At 33.2% G+C, this 17,242-nt stretch overlaps 1 protein-coding gene across 1 annotated transcript; it reads left to right on the top strand.

The window, feature by feature from the left end:
- The first annotated feature begins 1,850 nt into the window (after nt 1-1,850).
- LOC114285345 (putative Histone-lysine N-methyltransferase ATXR5) lies at nt 1,851-16,860 on the top strand. The gene is made up of 8 exons (XM_082886441.1): nt 1,851-1,971; nt 3,983-4,216; nt 4,329-7,925; nt 8,058-8,138; nt 15,423-15,652; nt 15,732-15,832; nt 15,953-16,165; nt 16,395-16,860. Exons 3-8 carry the CDS (start codon nt 7,568-7,570, stop codon nt 16,552-16,554), a joined length of 1,143 nt encoding a protein of 380 aa, XP_082742567.1. The 5' UTR covers nt 1,851-1,971; nt 3,983-4,216; nt 4,329-7,567; the 3' UTR covers nt 16,555-16,860.
- The last annotated feature ends 382 nt before the right edge of the window (nt 16,861-17,242 follow it).

Genomic DNA, 17,242 nt, shown 5'->3' with positions numbered 1-17,242 from the left:
TTTTTGGGTAAATTACACTAACACCTCTTGAAGTTTCTGTTTAATACAAATTTTTCTCTCACATTTGAAAAATTGCATTTCCTTCTCTGATATTTGTAATCTCATTACAAATTGCTCCCTAAATTGCTGATGTCATACTCTAAAATTTTTAGGGTAAATTACACTGACACCCCTAGAGTTTTGGTCCAATTACACCCATTTCCTAATGTTCTGGAAATTACATTCTCACCTTCTAGTTAATAGTCTCATTTCACAAACCCCTCTACTTATATAAAAGGCAACAACTTCTAATAGAAAAATAGAGAAAATTATATTTTAAAAAAAGTAAAGCAAAGGAAATGAAGAAAAAAAAAAAAAAACAGAGAAAGTAAAGCAAAGGAAGAAAAAAGAAAGTGCGTGAGTCCAATGCCTTCATTTTATCTAAATAATTACAATGACAAGGGGGTTAGTGTAATTTTCCAAACGTTAGAGGGTGATATGTATTAAACCCAAACCTCATAGGGTGTAAGTGTAATTTACCCAATTTTTTAAATGACCATCTTGTCCTTTTTCCTACAACTTCTTCTTCCTATCATTATGATTACCTTTTATAATTTTTTATTATTAAATTCTACCTGAACATATTTTTATTAAGTGATGATATACAAACATAAATTTTATGTAGAATTTTCAAACACAATGATATAACTTAAGGGTGACCTTTCACTTTAAAACAAAACACTCATAAACATGATTTATATTTATAGCAATATCACTATTACAGCATTTTTATGATATTTTTTGTATAAATTTTTATATATGAATATAATTTTTTATTTTTATTTCTATCATTATATCTAGATTAGATCAATTTAATCTAGAAATATTTAAAAATTATATAATTTGTACAATTTTTTTAAAAAAATCCGTTGAATACAACAAAATAAGATAATGTATTGAATTTATATATATATATATATATTTATTTTTTTTTTTTTTGTATTTGGTGAATTTAAAAAAAAAATTACTAAATATTATACTTCTTAAGTATATCTAAATTAGGTGTATCTAAAAAATAAAAAAATTTGCTTAAAATATTAAAAAAATTTAGTAAAAATAATAAAAAAAAACTAAAAATAAAAAAACTCAATTTTTTGTGTGAGTTAAACCAAAAAAGATGATTGTTATTTCTCTTGAAATAGCATGAACAAAATATCTGTATTATTTTATTATTTTATATGTATAACGGCTAAGGGGCAAATATGTCATTTTAATCTAACAAGGAGGTAAGTGTAATTTTTCAAATGTGAGGAGTGGATCTGTATTAAACAAAAATCTTAGGGGGTGTCAGTGTAATTTACCTTGGATTTTTTTAATGACTTTTTGTAGAGACCCTAATTTTTTTTGTCATTACACTTGAAACCCTGAACCTTAGGCTAATAGCATTTTAGCCCTAGTTCTGTAAAAGTCTGCGTAAAGGCCCAAGTAAATAATAACTTCTCTGTGTGTTACCATAATTAAATCATAGAACGCCACTTTATGATTGGAACTATCCTAAAACTTGGTTTTATTTATTTTGCCTCATAATTTCTAAATTAATTCACGCATTTTATTTTATTTATATTTTGTTTTTGTTTTTGTTTTTGTTGTTCTTTCATTTATTATTTATTTGAATGGAATACTATTGTTTATTTGGATATATACATAGTTTAAATATATACATATATATATATATATATATAATATGTTGGTGGAAAAGTGATTGGATAACAACAAACAAAAATAAAATAAAATAACTATCTAGATATTTAGTTCTCTTACCCATTAAGCTACCTTATATTATATAAATTGAGGGCTTGTCCAAATCCACTCCCACGTTTTTCTAAAGCCCAAGGAGAGGGTGAGAGAGGGAGAGTTGGCTCAAGGGAAGGGAGGCAGAGAAGTAAGAAGAAGAAGAAAAAAAAAAAGGGGAAAGAGAAGGAATTCTTGAAGGTAAGAACATACCTCTTCCTTATTTTCTCCAATCCTTTCATCATCTCATTCTATGGTCTAGTATGCCTCTTTTGTTACAAATTGATGGTAAATAGGGTGTTTTTGGTGTGTGTGAAGATGTAGGTATGAAATAGTATCATTGTCTTGCAAACTTGTGAAATTAGGCACTGCTGTAACTTCTCTAATTTAAAAGAAATATCAAATCTATCTAATTCTCAAATCTGAATTTATTGTAGGATATTTTATGTGTTTAGAGCTTGTGAAAATTTTATTAGCTCCTATTGTGTGTTTTTAGGGCTTGGATAATTTGTTGAAAAATCTGGTCCTAAATCTCTGAAAAACAGTCCACTTTTACCAATTTTATAAAATTCTAGAAAAATCATCTTGTGTTGGTTCTTCTGTCAAAATTTAGAACTCTGAGTCCTCTTTCCAACAGATTTTATTTGAGTGAAAACCATCAGGTAGATTGAGAGAAAAGTTAGTTTCCTCAAAGGGTGACAAATCTGGACAGATTTTTGAATATAGTTTGTAGATGAATTTGTGGAGGGGCTGTGCAACTTCTGAAAATTGGAACTGAAACTAGACAGATTGAATATTGTTTTTGTGCAATTTCAGCCCCTAATTTGGCCTAGAAGTATTTTTACCAAAGCGTTCTTGTTAGCCCTGCAGAACTGAACAGTGTTGGAAATTGTGTTATATTATGTTATTTGTCTCTAAATGTTTCAAAGCCTTTTTAATGTTATTTTCTTGCTTTACTATACTTATGTATGATGACCATGGACTATATTTCCTCTAGTATGTTTTTCCCATACTCGTTTAAATGACCGAATTACCGAATATGACTAACTTACCTAGGAAAAGATCTAATAAACGGAAAATGATAAGGGGTTGGCAATGGGTGACGTTTATCTTAGTGTTTTAGAAAAATTTTATATATATGCATGACATGAATTAGGATGAGATTAATACCAAATGAGTTAAGTCTTGCGTAAGCAGTTTAGGCGAGCCCCTAGGTTGACCCGAATGTATTCAGACTCTATACGATGGTTTCAGGGTGTAAGCGAGCCCTAAGCACGAATTGGTATGGTATGTGCAGGGTGTAAGTGAGCCCGTGGCACGATTTGGGTGTAAGCGAGCCCACTTATTGGCCGTCCCTTTTGAGGTCCATCAATGCCACTGACAGGTAAATAACCGGGAGGTGGGCATGGGTGGTAAGGTCTGCAAAGTGGCAAAAGGGGGAGTTCTGAGTAGTCTGGTGTTTAATCTTGTGGTTGGGTAGAAGGATCTCTTTGGGGGGGGGGGATTCTAAATGCCTAGTCTAACTACTAATTTATAAAACCTTAATGGAAGTATGTTATGTTATCTGATTTGTTTTGTGTATGATTGATTGATAGAAGATATGGGGGTGTGTGTGTTTTTATTGGGCATTCCAAGCTCATGGCGTGTCATGCCATGTGAAGAAGGAGCTTACGACGGGGAAAGTGATCCCGAAGACAATCAAGATGAAGTTTTAGAGCCGTAGTTCACTTGAAAACTTGGACTAGCAGTTTGTTTTTGTGTTCTCTCTTTTTTTACCTTTTGGTTTGACAATGTTTGTAAACCTCTAGTGGAACTCAAATCAGTTATCTATGTTATAACTTTGCTTGTATGTGTATATTAACATATTGTGGTTATCTCTTTTATTTGAGTTGTACTTTATATATTTCTCTTGTGGTCTCAAAATTTTGGGGCGTGACACTTTTTCACTTTTTAACTATTATGGTTACTTCCCAAACTTGCGAGGGATTCTAGTTGCACCAAAACAAATATTAAGTGCGTCTAATTTCTCAGTATACTCAATTAACTTATTTAGGTTTATAATTTGACGTGGGTAGGCCCATAAAGGCCATAACCCACTATGAACAACCCAAGCCTACCACTTAGGGCCCAATACATAAACCAACTGATAAGGCCCAGCACAGCTGGAAGTCAACATGACATGAAGGACCAATGATATTCAGACACGTGGCAGGTAAAGGGCAAACCACCTCAGTAGACAAAGATCTGCAAAGTTATTGCCACTGCACATCACTATTAATGCAGCCCCTCACAGCATTTATTACGACAACAGCTCTCCGTCGGGACAGCATGCCTTCACCTTGAACAAGGTAAGCTACAACATAGACTTTTGGCTAAGGTGGCAGGTCGGACGGGATAACGAAATGATTACCAAAGGATATAAGTAGACGTTAAAGACAAGAAAAAGGTTAAGTTCTCTATTTCTAATACATATCTCTACATTCCACTTCCATCTCTCTAGCTTGCTTGTCGGAGGGTTCACTGGGGGATACCCCGTTCCCCGTTGAACTCTTGTGCAGGTTCTCAGGTGGGCTTGACCACTCGGATATTGGCTCGAGAAGCGTGGATCAGTCCGACCCGTTCTACTAGGAACCCGTTGTATCATAACTGTATCATCATAATTTATTCTCTGTACACTCTATGTTCTTTTTCAAATTATCCTTCAAGTTACGTTCAAATAATAAACAAATTAAAAAATCCAAATTAGTTTGAAAAAACCTTTTTGAAACCCTTCCCCCTTGTGAAGCCGAAGATTTCCATTTTTTATATGTTCTATTTCCCTTTGATGCTGAAATTTTTTTTAGGAATTAATTTTTCACATTTAATTTATGAATGAAGATAGCTTCTCTCAAGTCTATATAGTAGAGTAGAGCATATTGTTGAGCCCGTGCAGCTCATCACAGATGCCGTTTCGATGATTTGAATCGTTTAATGTATAGAGGTCATCGAGTACTTTATGCCTATAAAAAAATCATGTTGATTGAATATCGATAATCCTTTAATCGGAATACATTTTTTGTAGGCATAAAATACACAAACTCTACCTATTGAATAATTCAAATTATCGAAATAAGATTCGTAAAAAACTTCACAAATCTAATAATACGCTTCAATCTACTGCATAGATGGAAAAAGCCTCCCCCTTTGTCAATTATGTTGCATCAGACCAAAAACACGCATATAAAGCATTTGAGTTATAGCAGCTTCAATCAAATGTCAATTCTTATGCTGTAGCTGCACTACATTTTCCTGAGTAGTAAAAAAATAAGTGTCGTGTTGCATCAAAACTTCAACAAAACCGAATCACATTGTTTGGACTGTCAAATTCAAACACGGTGACTTTGTTACTGTCAAATAAAGTGAATTTATTTGTATTTAAAAGTTTGAATAGTAATGACATTAAACATATTGAATATTTATTTTTACGTTAAAAAAAACACAAAAATCAAGAATTATATTTTGATAGTAATATGAATACTTATATCTTATTTGATTGGTTGTTTTAAAAAATAATTTTCATTATTATTCTCATTCATTGTTTGATTTTGTTCAAATTTTCTTCTGTTTACAAGAATAAGAAACAATGATATTGATGATAATGGTGAGTTTTAATGGGTGAATTGGAATTTTGGAATGAGGAAGAAGAAAATAAATGATTAAACTTAAGGAAGAAAATGAAGAATACTTATAAATGATTAGGGTGTACCACGAGAAAAAAAAAATTTATATTTAATATGCATTATCATTATTAATAAATCTATATTAAAATACAATAACAACTAAAATTTTAAAATTTTAATTTAACGTATTCGATGATTTTTTTAGGTACAAATAAAATTACTCCAAACTTGCACTAAAAGTGATTAAAAGCTTGGATGCAAAGTCGGCCTAACTCTCTCTCTTGGGCCGACCAAAAGAATCATCCAATGGGCTACTTTTAGTTCATAGGTTCCCAAATTAAACATATTATTAAAATTAAATATGCAAGAAATTAATTAGACATCATAATTATTAATTAATAAAATAAAGAAAATTATTAGGTCTCACATTGTTGAGAATAGCTAAAACAGTGAAAACCACATAAATTTTATCTCTAAAATTTGAGCTATTGAAATTTTAGAAAGGAAAAAAGTTTGAGTTCTATACTTTGGGCTTTTTTCTTTTTTCTTTTTTTTTTGTATGCATTCAATATTTTTATTTTATGTGATCGATCAAGTGCAAAGAAATTTTATTAGGTTTATTATAAAGCACTATGTAATTTATTGTTTGAATACAAAATTGATTATAGAATCCATCACAATCCATTATTAAAGAGAATATTTGACTTCCATTTTTTGATTGGTAATTTTTGTAAATAAATGCTATGATAGATTTGTGTCTTGAACTTGGTTGATTACTAAAATCTCAATAGCACAATTCTTACTCTTGCCATTTCAACAGTCACAAGAATTCTATGTTATAATTTTTATGCACCGCGTCAGCAAATATATATATATATATATATAAAATTATATTTAAACTTGAAATAAATGATAAAAATTTACATACATTTTTTAAATCACATAATTTAAAATAAAAGTATTGTATTTTAATCTTACCATTGAATTGTGGAGAAATCAATGAAAAAGTATTTATCATGATTGAGGTGATTTGAGACTTTCAAATTTTAAAACGGATAATAAGGAGTCAGACTTTATTTACAAATTCATTTGTAAATAAAATAACTATGATTTTTTTTTGAATATGAGACATACTCATTTGAATTATTGTTAACCTACTCCAAAACAAACAAATTATTTTTCTTAGTGATATATTTGAATTATTAAATTGGAAAGAGATTTGAAAAGTAAAAGGAAAAAAAAAATGTGAAAATTATATTTCATTCACATTTTATACATGTTTCTCCTTTCCCCTTTTGCTTTTCAAATCCTTATCCAAATTCGTGAACAGAACACAATCTAAAAATTTCAAACAATTGTAGCCTCTGTTTGGTTTGAAAATCTTGAAAATCGCTTTTTCAGTTTTCTCTCTCTCTCTATATATATATATATTATTTTTATTGATTTTTTAAAATATTTTAATCAATTTGTTTTAATTTTTAAATTCACTTAAAAAATTTATCAAATACAAAAAAAAAATATAAAAATTTAATATATTTTCATATTTTGCTGTATTCAATAATTTCTTTTTATAGATTTTTATACAAATTTTATCCTTTTTAAACATATCTAAATTAAACAGATGTGAAAAATTACAAGAAAAAAAAAATTATATTTTGTTTTATTCAAGAATTTCTTTTTATAGATTTTTATACAAATTTTATCCTTTTTAAACATATCTAAATTAAATAGATACGAAAAATTACAATTAAAAAAAAAAAACGAATTTGATTTTTCAAACACTAGTGACTGGATTAAATACATTTCCTAAAAAGGGCCAAAGACAGCTTATTTGGGGAGCTGGGCACATCGCATTCCGTGCGCACAGTGAGCGCACGGTAGCCCCACCGATGAACTCTCGCCACCTCAGCGTAACGTAGCCACCCTCGCCCGTCCGCACTCTAATTCCCTCTCTCTCTCTCTCTCGCTCTCTCTATCTCTCTCCATTTTCATACATTCATCTTCTGCAAACTCATCACATATACAAACAAATACAATTGAATACACTACCATAATTTATTTTATCATTATTTTTCTTTCCCATTAATTAAATCCGAATCAACACTCCCACCTTTTTAATTTCCTCCCCATAACTCAAAATGGCGCCGTCCAGCTCGCCGGCGGGACGTGTGTTTGCTCTCCGCCGCAAGGAGGTGGTCCGGCGACCATCTCCCCCGCAGTCTCCGCCGCCGAGGAAGTACAGGTCCATGGAAGAGGTTATGAAGTACGCGGCGGCGGCTGTGCTGATCGAGTCCAACGACAACCCCTCCAACGACGAGGAAGACTACAGCGACGTCGTGTGCGAGCAATGCGGCTTCGGCGAACGCCCCGACGAGATACTTCTCTGCGACCGCTGTGACAAGGGCTTCCACATGCTTTGCCTCCGCCCAATCGTTGTTCGCATTCCCATCGGCTCTTGGTACTGCCCTAGCTGCTCAGATCAACCCTCAGTCAAACGTATGAATCAATCGACATTCCCATTCTATGTATCTATACATTTATGTGTCAATGTATGTATCTATGGATTTCGATTGGTATTGGGGGATAATGTATGTATGTATGTATGTGTGTGTGCTTTTTGTTTTTCAGGTTTTCCTCAGACAAAGATCATTGATTTTTTCAGGATTCAGAAATGTGGCGATTCAGCTGGCAAGTGTGCATCTCCTCAAGGTGGTTGTTAATCGTAATCATTCACTAAGATTGCACTACTGCATTGTTTGTTTACAACTTTGTTTTTAATTATATAATAGTTGTCAAAAATTCTAGTCACTTTTATTATTTTGACATTTGCATTAGTCTTCTCTTTGGATCTTTGAAGGCTGTGCTTGGTTAAAGGATTTGGGTAGGTATTTGGAAAGGGAAAGGGAATACCTCTGTGAAACGTAAGAGATTTGAAAATAGAAAGGGAATAAGCCTGTGAAATATAATTATATTTTATTCATATTTCATTACCTTTTCTCTTTTCCTTTCTAAATTCCTACCCATATTCATGAATCAAATACAGCAGAAATAAAATATTAAAATTAGAAATATTTTTATTATATATATATATATTTTTTTTGCAGTTTATACATTCATTAAAAACTCTCCTTGGTGTATGGGTTGCCTTTTTTTTTTCTTCCAAAAAATTAATTATTCTATTAAGTGTTCAAATATGGTTATGAGTTTTTGGGATTGAATTTTTAGTTCAAGTGTCCGATTTTGAAACAGAAGAACAGATCATGGAAAGGATATTGGGGGAACTGCATTTGAGTGTGAAGGACGCAAATCAATTGGTAAAACATGGATGTGCAAGTGAGTCACTATGATGCAAAATAGTCACAGTTTTCACTTGTACTAGAGTGTACACCCATTTCTAGCAAATTAAAATCCATGATGAAAGACTATCTTTATCAGCCAACTCCCCTTTTTCTTTCGCAATTTCCTGAAATCCTCATCGATTCTTCCCCTCGGGGAACACATTAGATAGTTACCTAAATTGGCAGGTCCTTGAGCGAGCTCAATGATTGATCTTCTACGCTAAGGCTAACATCTTATCCCATCTTTCATCCTATTGCTTTGAGCTCTCTTCGGGAAAGTGTAAAAATGTAACCTCTTGCTCCTTGATTTCATAAACAATTGAATGCCTTCTGCTCTTTTTGTTTGATGCAAGAATAGTCACAGTTTTTGCTTGTACTAGAGCATACACCCATTTGCAGCTCCATGTTTTTTCAATTACTTTGAGTTCTTCCCACCAGAATGCAATCTCCCCGAGGATATTTGAGATGATAATTTATTTAAGAGTAAATTACAATGACCTCCTTGAACATTAGGATAAATATAATTGGCCCCACTAGTTTGGGAATTTTACATCGTCCTCCTCTAAATTTTTAAATCATGTCACACTTACACTTAAAGTTTTAAAAGGTGTTGTTGAGGTTCGCTTCGAGACGAGGCTAAGGTGAAATGCATCGATGCTTTCGTTTTCTTCTTAGTTTAATACATGATTTAAACATTAAAAATAAAAAAATAAAGAACCTCTTTTGTGGCTATATTCCATGAAAAAAAACTAGTAAATGACTAATGAAGAAAAAAATACAAAACTAAAGAATGTCGATTTCACCTTCGATAAGGACAAGTTTCCTTCTTGGTGAAATGTTCAATGCCTTGAGCAAAAAATTATCTATATCTTTATTATAATTTTTAATTTTTTTTACTATTTTAAAATAGTTTATTTATTTACTAATTATCAAAATGTGAAATGGTTACGTCTTGCCCTCCTTAGGCCAAATGCCTCACATTACAACCTTTAAAAAGTTTGCCTACACCCATGTTGTTAGTCAACCAAATGGAATTTGATGATGCCATTGATTTTTTTTAACTAAAATACCAATTTTACCCTTGATTCTTTGTTAACTTCATGTTTGTTTTAACATCTTTTAACAATGACAAAAGGAAAAGTAAAGTAATATAGAAAAAAGGTTTCCATTGCAATGGGCTAAAGGAGAAGGGGTCAGTGGGTGATGCGTTTGTGGTGAGGATGGCGGTCAGTGGTATTGTTATGTGGTGCGAGAAACAAGGTAGCACTATAACGGGGAGGATCAATGTGGGTGGGGATAGAGAAGAAAAGGAGGGAGAAAGAAAAAACAAGTATGCTGGTGGTAGCCGTTGTAGAAGAAGAAGATGGGAGAGATTAAAAAGGGGGAGGTTGCAGTGGCTCGTGTGATGGAACCTGATGGCAGCAGATGATGCAATGGAGGATGGTGGCGATTGTTGGCAAGTGGAGATGGTTGGAGGCGCTGGCTGGCAGGTGGTGCAAAGGAGGATTGTGGTGGTTGCCAGAAGGTGGTGATGGCTGGAGGTGGCGGTTGCAAGCACATGGTGATAGATGGAGGTGATGATGAACAAATTAGGGTTAGGAAGTGATGTAGAAGGTGAAGATGATTTGGAATTGTATTATTATCATTTAAATTGGAGTTAGATTTGTAGAGGTAAAAAAATATAGTTTCACATTATATGTTAATACCACTGGCTTTATTGATATAATTGAAAAATTAGGGACTGATATGGGATTTGGAGTAAAGTGCACTCTATATGATATCTTAGATGCTTATTAACCTCAAGGATGTTATGCACTTGCGACATTTGGCTTACAATACATAGTCTAGAATCCATGGGAACTCTAGTTAATGTTGTGTAGACAAGGGAACTGAAATTTAAAGAGTGACTTATTGGAAACTTGGGTTCCTAATGGGTTTGGTGTTTTGTGTTGTACACCTGCTCAAAACAAGTACTTACATTCATTTGAAGTGTCCATGACATGACAGTTATCCAATACAAAAAAATACTTTGGGATGATCACGTCTTAAATCTTCGTACTTAAATTATATGCTTATTTTGATAGTAGACTTGAATTCTGTTATTAGCTCTTAGGGATGCATGATCATTATTGGCCACTAACATGAGCTAGAGAGAGAGAGAGAGAGAGAGAGAGAGAGAGATAGAGAACAATGCCATTGGTGGGGTGGGGCGTTGCACTTAAAAATGGAAAAAGTTAAAGCATGATGATCATTTTTGGAAAATAGGTAGAAGTCGTCAAGACTCGGCGTTGGTTAGGCTTGGCGTTATGCCATAAATGGAGATCGTGTCTGAGGCAATAAATGAGATCTTAGTTTTTAGGGAATTAATTTATATAGAATTTTATGTATTATAGTTTTTCTTATATTAGGTTTTTTCAATTTGATTTATAATAGGATTATTGGAACAACCTATAAATATAGGGTTGGATTGTACTGTGGATTATTAAGATCTCTCTCTCCTTCTTTTGTCTTATTTCTGCTTTTTCTTCATCCTTAATCTCTCTCTCTCTCTCTCTCCCTCTCTCTCTCTCTCTCTCTCTCCATATATCTCTATTATTTTTGTCATCTCGTCTCCTTGACTACTCGTTGGCTTTCTTGCCATCTCTTCTTCTATATTCTGTATATTCTTCTATTTTACTTCCTTATTCTGCCTCTTCTCCCTCTCTGTATCTCAACTTATTCCCTGTTGCTTCCTCTTTACTTCACTGTGCTGCATCAATTTTGGTATCGGACAACATACTTGTTATTTGCTAACAATATTTTGACTTTGATGAGTTTTATTTGTGTATTTAGCATCGCTTTTTGAATGCTGTCAGAAAGTTTTCTAGTTTCATAAATATCACAATCCTTTCCTTTATTGAATTTGATATGTCATATATGTAAATTATAACTTGACATATTTGTATATTTTTGTTTTCTGTTTGGGATTGTTTGGGTGCAACCTAGGGGGGTGTTGGAGATGTTGCGGAGCTGGCGGGGAGCTCGGGTGGGGCATAGACGTAGGCAGGTCTGTTTGTTGGTGCCTTTTTGTTTGATGTGACTGGTTTGGTTGGAGAGGAATCACCGTACGTTCCAAGAGATTTATCATGATGTGTCGTGGCTGGAGAATCGTTTGTTAGTTACTTTGTATAGTTGGTTGGAGAGAAGGGTGGATCTGGATTTATTTGCTTTTTTAGATGTTTTGGATGATGTTATTGGTTAGGTGTTTAGTTGCTTTTTGATCTTTTGCATTCTTGTATTCTTAGCATCGTCTTGATGCTCTTTCAATAAAGTATTCTTATTTATCAAAATATATATATATATATATATATGTATATATATTGTGACCTTGAGGCTGTATGCTGGGGTCAGGAAATTCTTAGATTTTCTGCAAGTAGGATGCCTCAGTCCTTGGTGCAGGAGTTTTTGTTTTTGCTTTTGTATTTTTTTTTCCCCCTTGGGGGTAGGGGGATGCATTGGTTGTATTTTGAAGCCCATGACCCCGAGCGTGGAAGGCTGAATCCTTTCCTGCTGTTTGGTGCATTTCTGTTTAAATAGTTCATGGAAAAAGACAATTCGAGTTCAAGCATTAATTCTACACGTTATTTCAGATTGGTAATAAAACTAACAATATTGAAAAATTCAGTTTTGGGCAGTTGTACCTTATTTATTGACATCATCATGCTTATGATTCCTCAATACACTCCTGCATTAACAGAATCTTATAAGAATCTTTAACCAAGCGTTGATAACCAATCTTATAAGAATCTTATCAAATCTTAGTTACTTCCCTTATACTTTAATAGCCCACAACTGGTCATGAATATCAGAACATAGCACAACAATTTCCCAAATAACTAATTTAGACTGAGTGATCTCTGAAAAATATAACTATCAATTTTTTCCCATATGAAGAAGAGTTATTCTTGCAGTCACAAAATATGCTGGCTTTCTTTCAAATTATTTCCGAAATAATCCATTCGAAACCCCCATTTCTTATAATTAGTAAAATGTTGTTTGGTATTGTGTTGTTGCCATAGCCCCATTAATCACCTTCAGGACATGATTGACTCAATAATGTGTTTAACAACATTACATGGAATCTGAGGCATGCTTGATCAAACTGCATTTTTGTCTGTTTAATTGTCCTATTTAATGGAAGAATATCCACTCTCTTCAGCTCTTGACACGTTTTACGGAAACTATTACCCTCATTACTTTGTTATAAATTCCTTGATACTACTGCATTTTCGTGCTTGCTTTCTTTGAGCACATGCATGACTTCTTGGCATACAATTATGTTTACGTGTACCCATTTCCCTCTTCAGATAGCATTTATTTGACATCCCACTTTCTTATACATCAAGAAGGCCTTATATACAAACCATTTTATGTCACCTTCATCCTTGTTAAATCATAGCCCTTTCCAGGTTATCTCAGATGGCTTACCCTCATTGTCTTTAATTGATCATGTCGGCGTCTTTTTTCTTCTTTTCCTCCTTGAATTTTATTTTATTTTATTTTTAATTTTGGGAACTATCTTTTTTATTTTTTACAATTAATCACAACGGCCTATAGGAATAACAATTTGGCCATGTAGACATCACATAAAATTGTACCTCTATTTGATAACATTTTTCTGATTTTGCAACACTCAAAATTCATTTTTCTATTTGTTTCTTTACTCTTTGATTATATTGGCATAGTCCTAGCCACATCTCAAACCCTATGATACCTGCAGTTTTGTACCCTAATGTTCATAAATAATTTTCCAAAAGTTATGTGCCACTTAGTGCTGCGTAGCTTTGAAACCATTGGGTTCATTTTCATTATCTCCCATTGCTTCACACTATTCATCATTGAACATATTCTTGCTCGATAGGTGTACTTAATTGACACCGTTTTGTAACGTCTATTGTGACATCTTTGTAGAAATTTCCTTATGTTCTTTTCTAAAGTTAACAAGTGTCATTTGGAGTTCCTTTTCTTCCTCCAGACTTTTTATTAAGTTGCTCAAGTAAAATAATTTCCATGCTTAATCATTTAAGCAATGAATAAGTTGGTTTCTCGATATATCTCATTATGTGTTTGTTGTTGCCTCTTTGCTCACTTTGTTCTTGTGAGGTTCCTGTAGTTTGACTTATAAAAGTTTGATAGTTAAATGGTTTGCAATGTTGATTTGCACCTTTTTTTAACAGACTAGCTATCTAAATTCCAAATTCTTCTAAAACTTAAGCCTTTGTGATTTTTTTGATAAACAATAGAAGAAATAACTCTTCACTTGTGTAGGCAAATCCTCCTTCCAATAGTCATATTTAAAAAAAAAAAAAAAAAAATCCTCCTTCCGATAAGCTTCCTTCCTAATCTTTGATTAAGTTCTCTAATAGTCAGTTTTAAGTCTTTCACAAGTTTTAGGTGTCTACTTCCCTGGTAATTTATCTCAACAAGATTGTATATATCGCTGAAATTTCCCCATTGCTACATAAATGCCATGTTTGTAACATGCTCATTTTGCACTGTACACTACTATGCTTCTTTTGATGACAGTTGATTCACCTTTGAATTGTTACAACATTTTTCTCTTCTTTTTTATGATTGTGTGTTTCTATTCATAAATTGGCTTATTGAGCAGGAAATTGAGGCCCTTTATTTATTTTTCTTGGAAGTTGTATATAAAGGCATACCTTGCTAATTATGATTATTTGAATTTAATTAACCATTATTTTGGCAGGTGAGGTGGGTTATTTGATCCTTGCTAGTAAGGTCTGGCTTATGCACCACTACTGTCTCAAAAGGAGCCTTCTCTATATGAAGAGTTACTTAGAACAGTGCTTAACTAAAGATAATTTCTTATATGGGGTAGATGATCCCTGTTAGGGGTGTGAATTAGGTTACTGGAGAATCCATGAATCATCCTCTTCTTCAATATACACCTTCCTTTCTTATTATGAAGTATATTCAAGTTTATGCATAGGTTGATGCATGATTTAGCTAGTTTGCTGCATTTATATATTGTCTCCATCCCACATTGTTAGTCCTTTTTCCCAATTCAGATATCCCAAAATGTTAGTTCTCTTCGAAAAGTGAAAACATAAAATTTTACAATTTTCCCAAACTATCCCTTATAAGTGACTTGAATATATTTAAGAGTGGGAATAAAGGTAATTTGGAACATAATGCCTTTTTATTTGAATTTGAGTGTATTAATTGCATGTCCCCTTTAAAAGTTGTAATTTCCCAAATGGGACTAACATTGTGAAATATGGATAGAGTATTTTTTTTTAACATTTTAATATCTCTTTAGCCTTGAGTCATATTTATACCCTCCTACACTCAAGCCTATCTCCTTTTACATCTAATACCACCATGAATTTTGTGACTTTAGGTTGTCTGTTTTGATATTTGCAATCTTTAAATGTGCTTTAGTTAAAAACCTCGTAGGTAAATCTTTGGTTGACTGTTACTTCTATGTGTTCATCGTTATTCCCATTCAAGGATAGGGCAGACTAGCTTGTATAGAGTGGCTTGTTAATCTTTTTAGAATCCCTTTGAACTTGGTTTTATTTACATGTTATTCCCATTTAATGATGATCTTCAATTGACACATTTAAATTGTTTTATCGGTCTTGACTTCTAGATACTAGAAAACGTCGGAGACGTGCCAGTATGTTGGTTTTTCACAAGAAAAGGAGGAGACTGTTACCATTTACTCCGACAGAAGATCCTGCCCGAAGGCTAGAACAAATGGGTTCCCTTGCTTCTGCTTTAACAGCATTGCATATGGAATTTAGTGATCGGCTCACTTACATGCCTGGCATGGCTCCTAGATCTGCCAATCAAGCCGAGTTTGAAAATCATGGCATGCAGGTATGAATCTGAAACTTTTTGTTTGCTTCCAATTGCCATCTAGAAATATTTTTTTTGGTTTTGATTGGTTCTCTATTAGGTTCTCTCCAAAGAAGATACTGAAACCTTGGAGCACTGTAGAGCTATGTACAAAAGAGGCGAATGCCCTCCCCTTCGTGTAGTTTTCGATTCATGTGAAGGGTACATCATTTTACATCTTTTGAAAAAAAAACTCTTGAACTACTGCTGTGTTATCAAATTTTTATATGGTAATTCTAATTCATATTGAATAAATTTTGTTGTTATTTGTTTGTAATGCAGTTTTACTGTAGAGGCTGATGGGCCTATAAAGGATATGACATTACTCACAGATTATACTGGTGATGTGGATTACATTACAAATCGGGAACATGACGATTGTGATAGTATGATGACCCTTCTTCTAGCAAAGGACCCATCTAACAGCCTTCTTATCTGTCCTGATAAACGTGGAAACATTGCTCGCTTTATTAATGGCATTAACAATCATACTCCGTAAGCTTGTGTATCCTCTCTCATGCTGTCTAGATTCTAGACTCAAAAAATGCTTCCCTGCTTTTATTTTGATGGTGACTTTATCCATTTCATCGACTCTGATGTCTGTACTCCATTTCTTCCAGTGAAGCGACATAACAAAATTCTTTGTTTTTATCGACATCAAAATAAATTTAAAAATTGAGAATATTAAACCTGTTGTTCTTGAAACCTGTCCAATTTTGTGCAGGGAGGGTAGGAAGAAGCAGAATCTTAAATGCGTGAGGTACAGTGTAAATGGTGAATGTCAGGTCCTTTTGGTTGCTACTCGTGATATTGCCAAGGGGGAGAGGCTATATTATGACTATAATGGATATGAGCATGAATACCCAACCCATCATTTTGTCTAAGATCCACATAGATATTCGTCTAACGGGTTTGCATAATTGTCATGCAATTCCAGATTCTGATAGATCCTTCTGATGTATACACATTTTTTTTCTTTTCCTTTTTTTCTTTTTTGTCGCAGCTTACACATTTTTGTTGCAGAGTGTCCACATTTTTCCCCAGTTTTCTAATTGTATCCTCAGCCCATCAATTGTAATTTATCATGTAGTGCTGGCCAAGTATGTGCTGTGAGAGAAATAGTGCAGGCGAGGGAACTTTCTTTGGAATTTAACATAAGAAGGGTTTTAAATAATTACAAATTTGAGTTACATGGCATTGTCTTTATGTACTACAATTTCAATGAGATGCATTACTTTTATCTATGGTTTCCTTTAAGTAGGTCCGAAGATTACTATAATGGACTATTGGAGGGCTTTTCCTCCAACATTTGTTTCTCTTTCCTTATCTTTATTTGAGTTAGATGATATTATCTTTATGTGCTAAAGGTTTCAATGGAAGACACTACTTTTATTAAATGGCTGCCTAATGTTGATCCTAAGATAAACTCTGATAGACTGTTGTGTGTTATTATTATTAATTTTTTCTCCCACTAAAACATATTTCTCGATCTGTTGTTTCTGTTTTGGTTTCTCCTCTCTATAAACATTTCATCATTATTTTTTTAAAATGCTAACCGTCCTCAAGAAAGCA

Source organism: Camellia sinensis, chromosome 1 (genome assembly GCF_055761805.1).
Source record: "Camellia sinensis isolate YWXY chromosome 1, ASM5576180v1, whole genome shotgun sequence".
Lineage (NCBI taxonomy): Eukaryota > Viridiplantae > Streptophyta > Magnoliopsida > Ericales > Theaceae > Camellia > Camellia sinensis.
Note: the sequence above shows the minus strand (reverse complement) of the source record. Positions and strands in the feature narration are given on the sequence as shown.

What these genes read in the sequence shown, in the direction of transcription:
- LOC114285345 (XM_082886441.1), top strand. Translation starts at nt 7,568, where the DNA reads ATGGCGCCGTCCAGCTCGCCGGCGGGACGTGTGTTTGCTCTCCGCCGC. An exon ending in TTGAAAATCATGGCATGCAG is followed by an intron (nt 15,653 to 15,731) that starts GTATGAATCTGA and finishes GTTCTCTATTAG; the next exon opens with GTTCTCTCCAAAGAAGATAC. An exon ending in GTTTTCGATTCATGTGAAGG is followed by an intron (nt 15,833 to 15,952) that starts GTACATCATTTT and finishes TTTGTAATGCAG; the next exon opens with TTTTACTGTAGAGGCTGATG.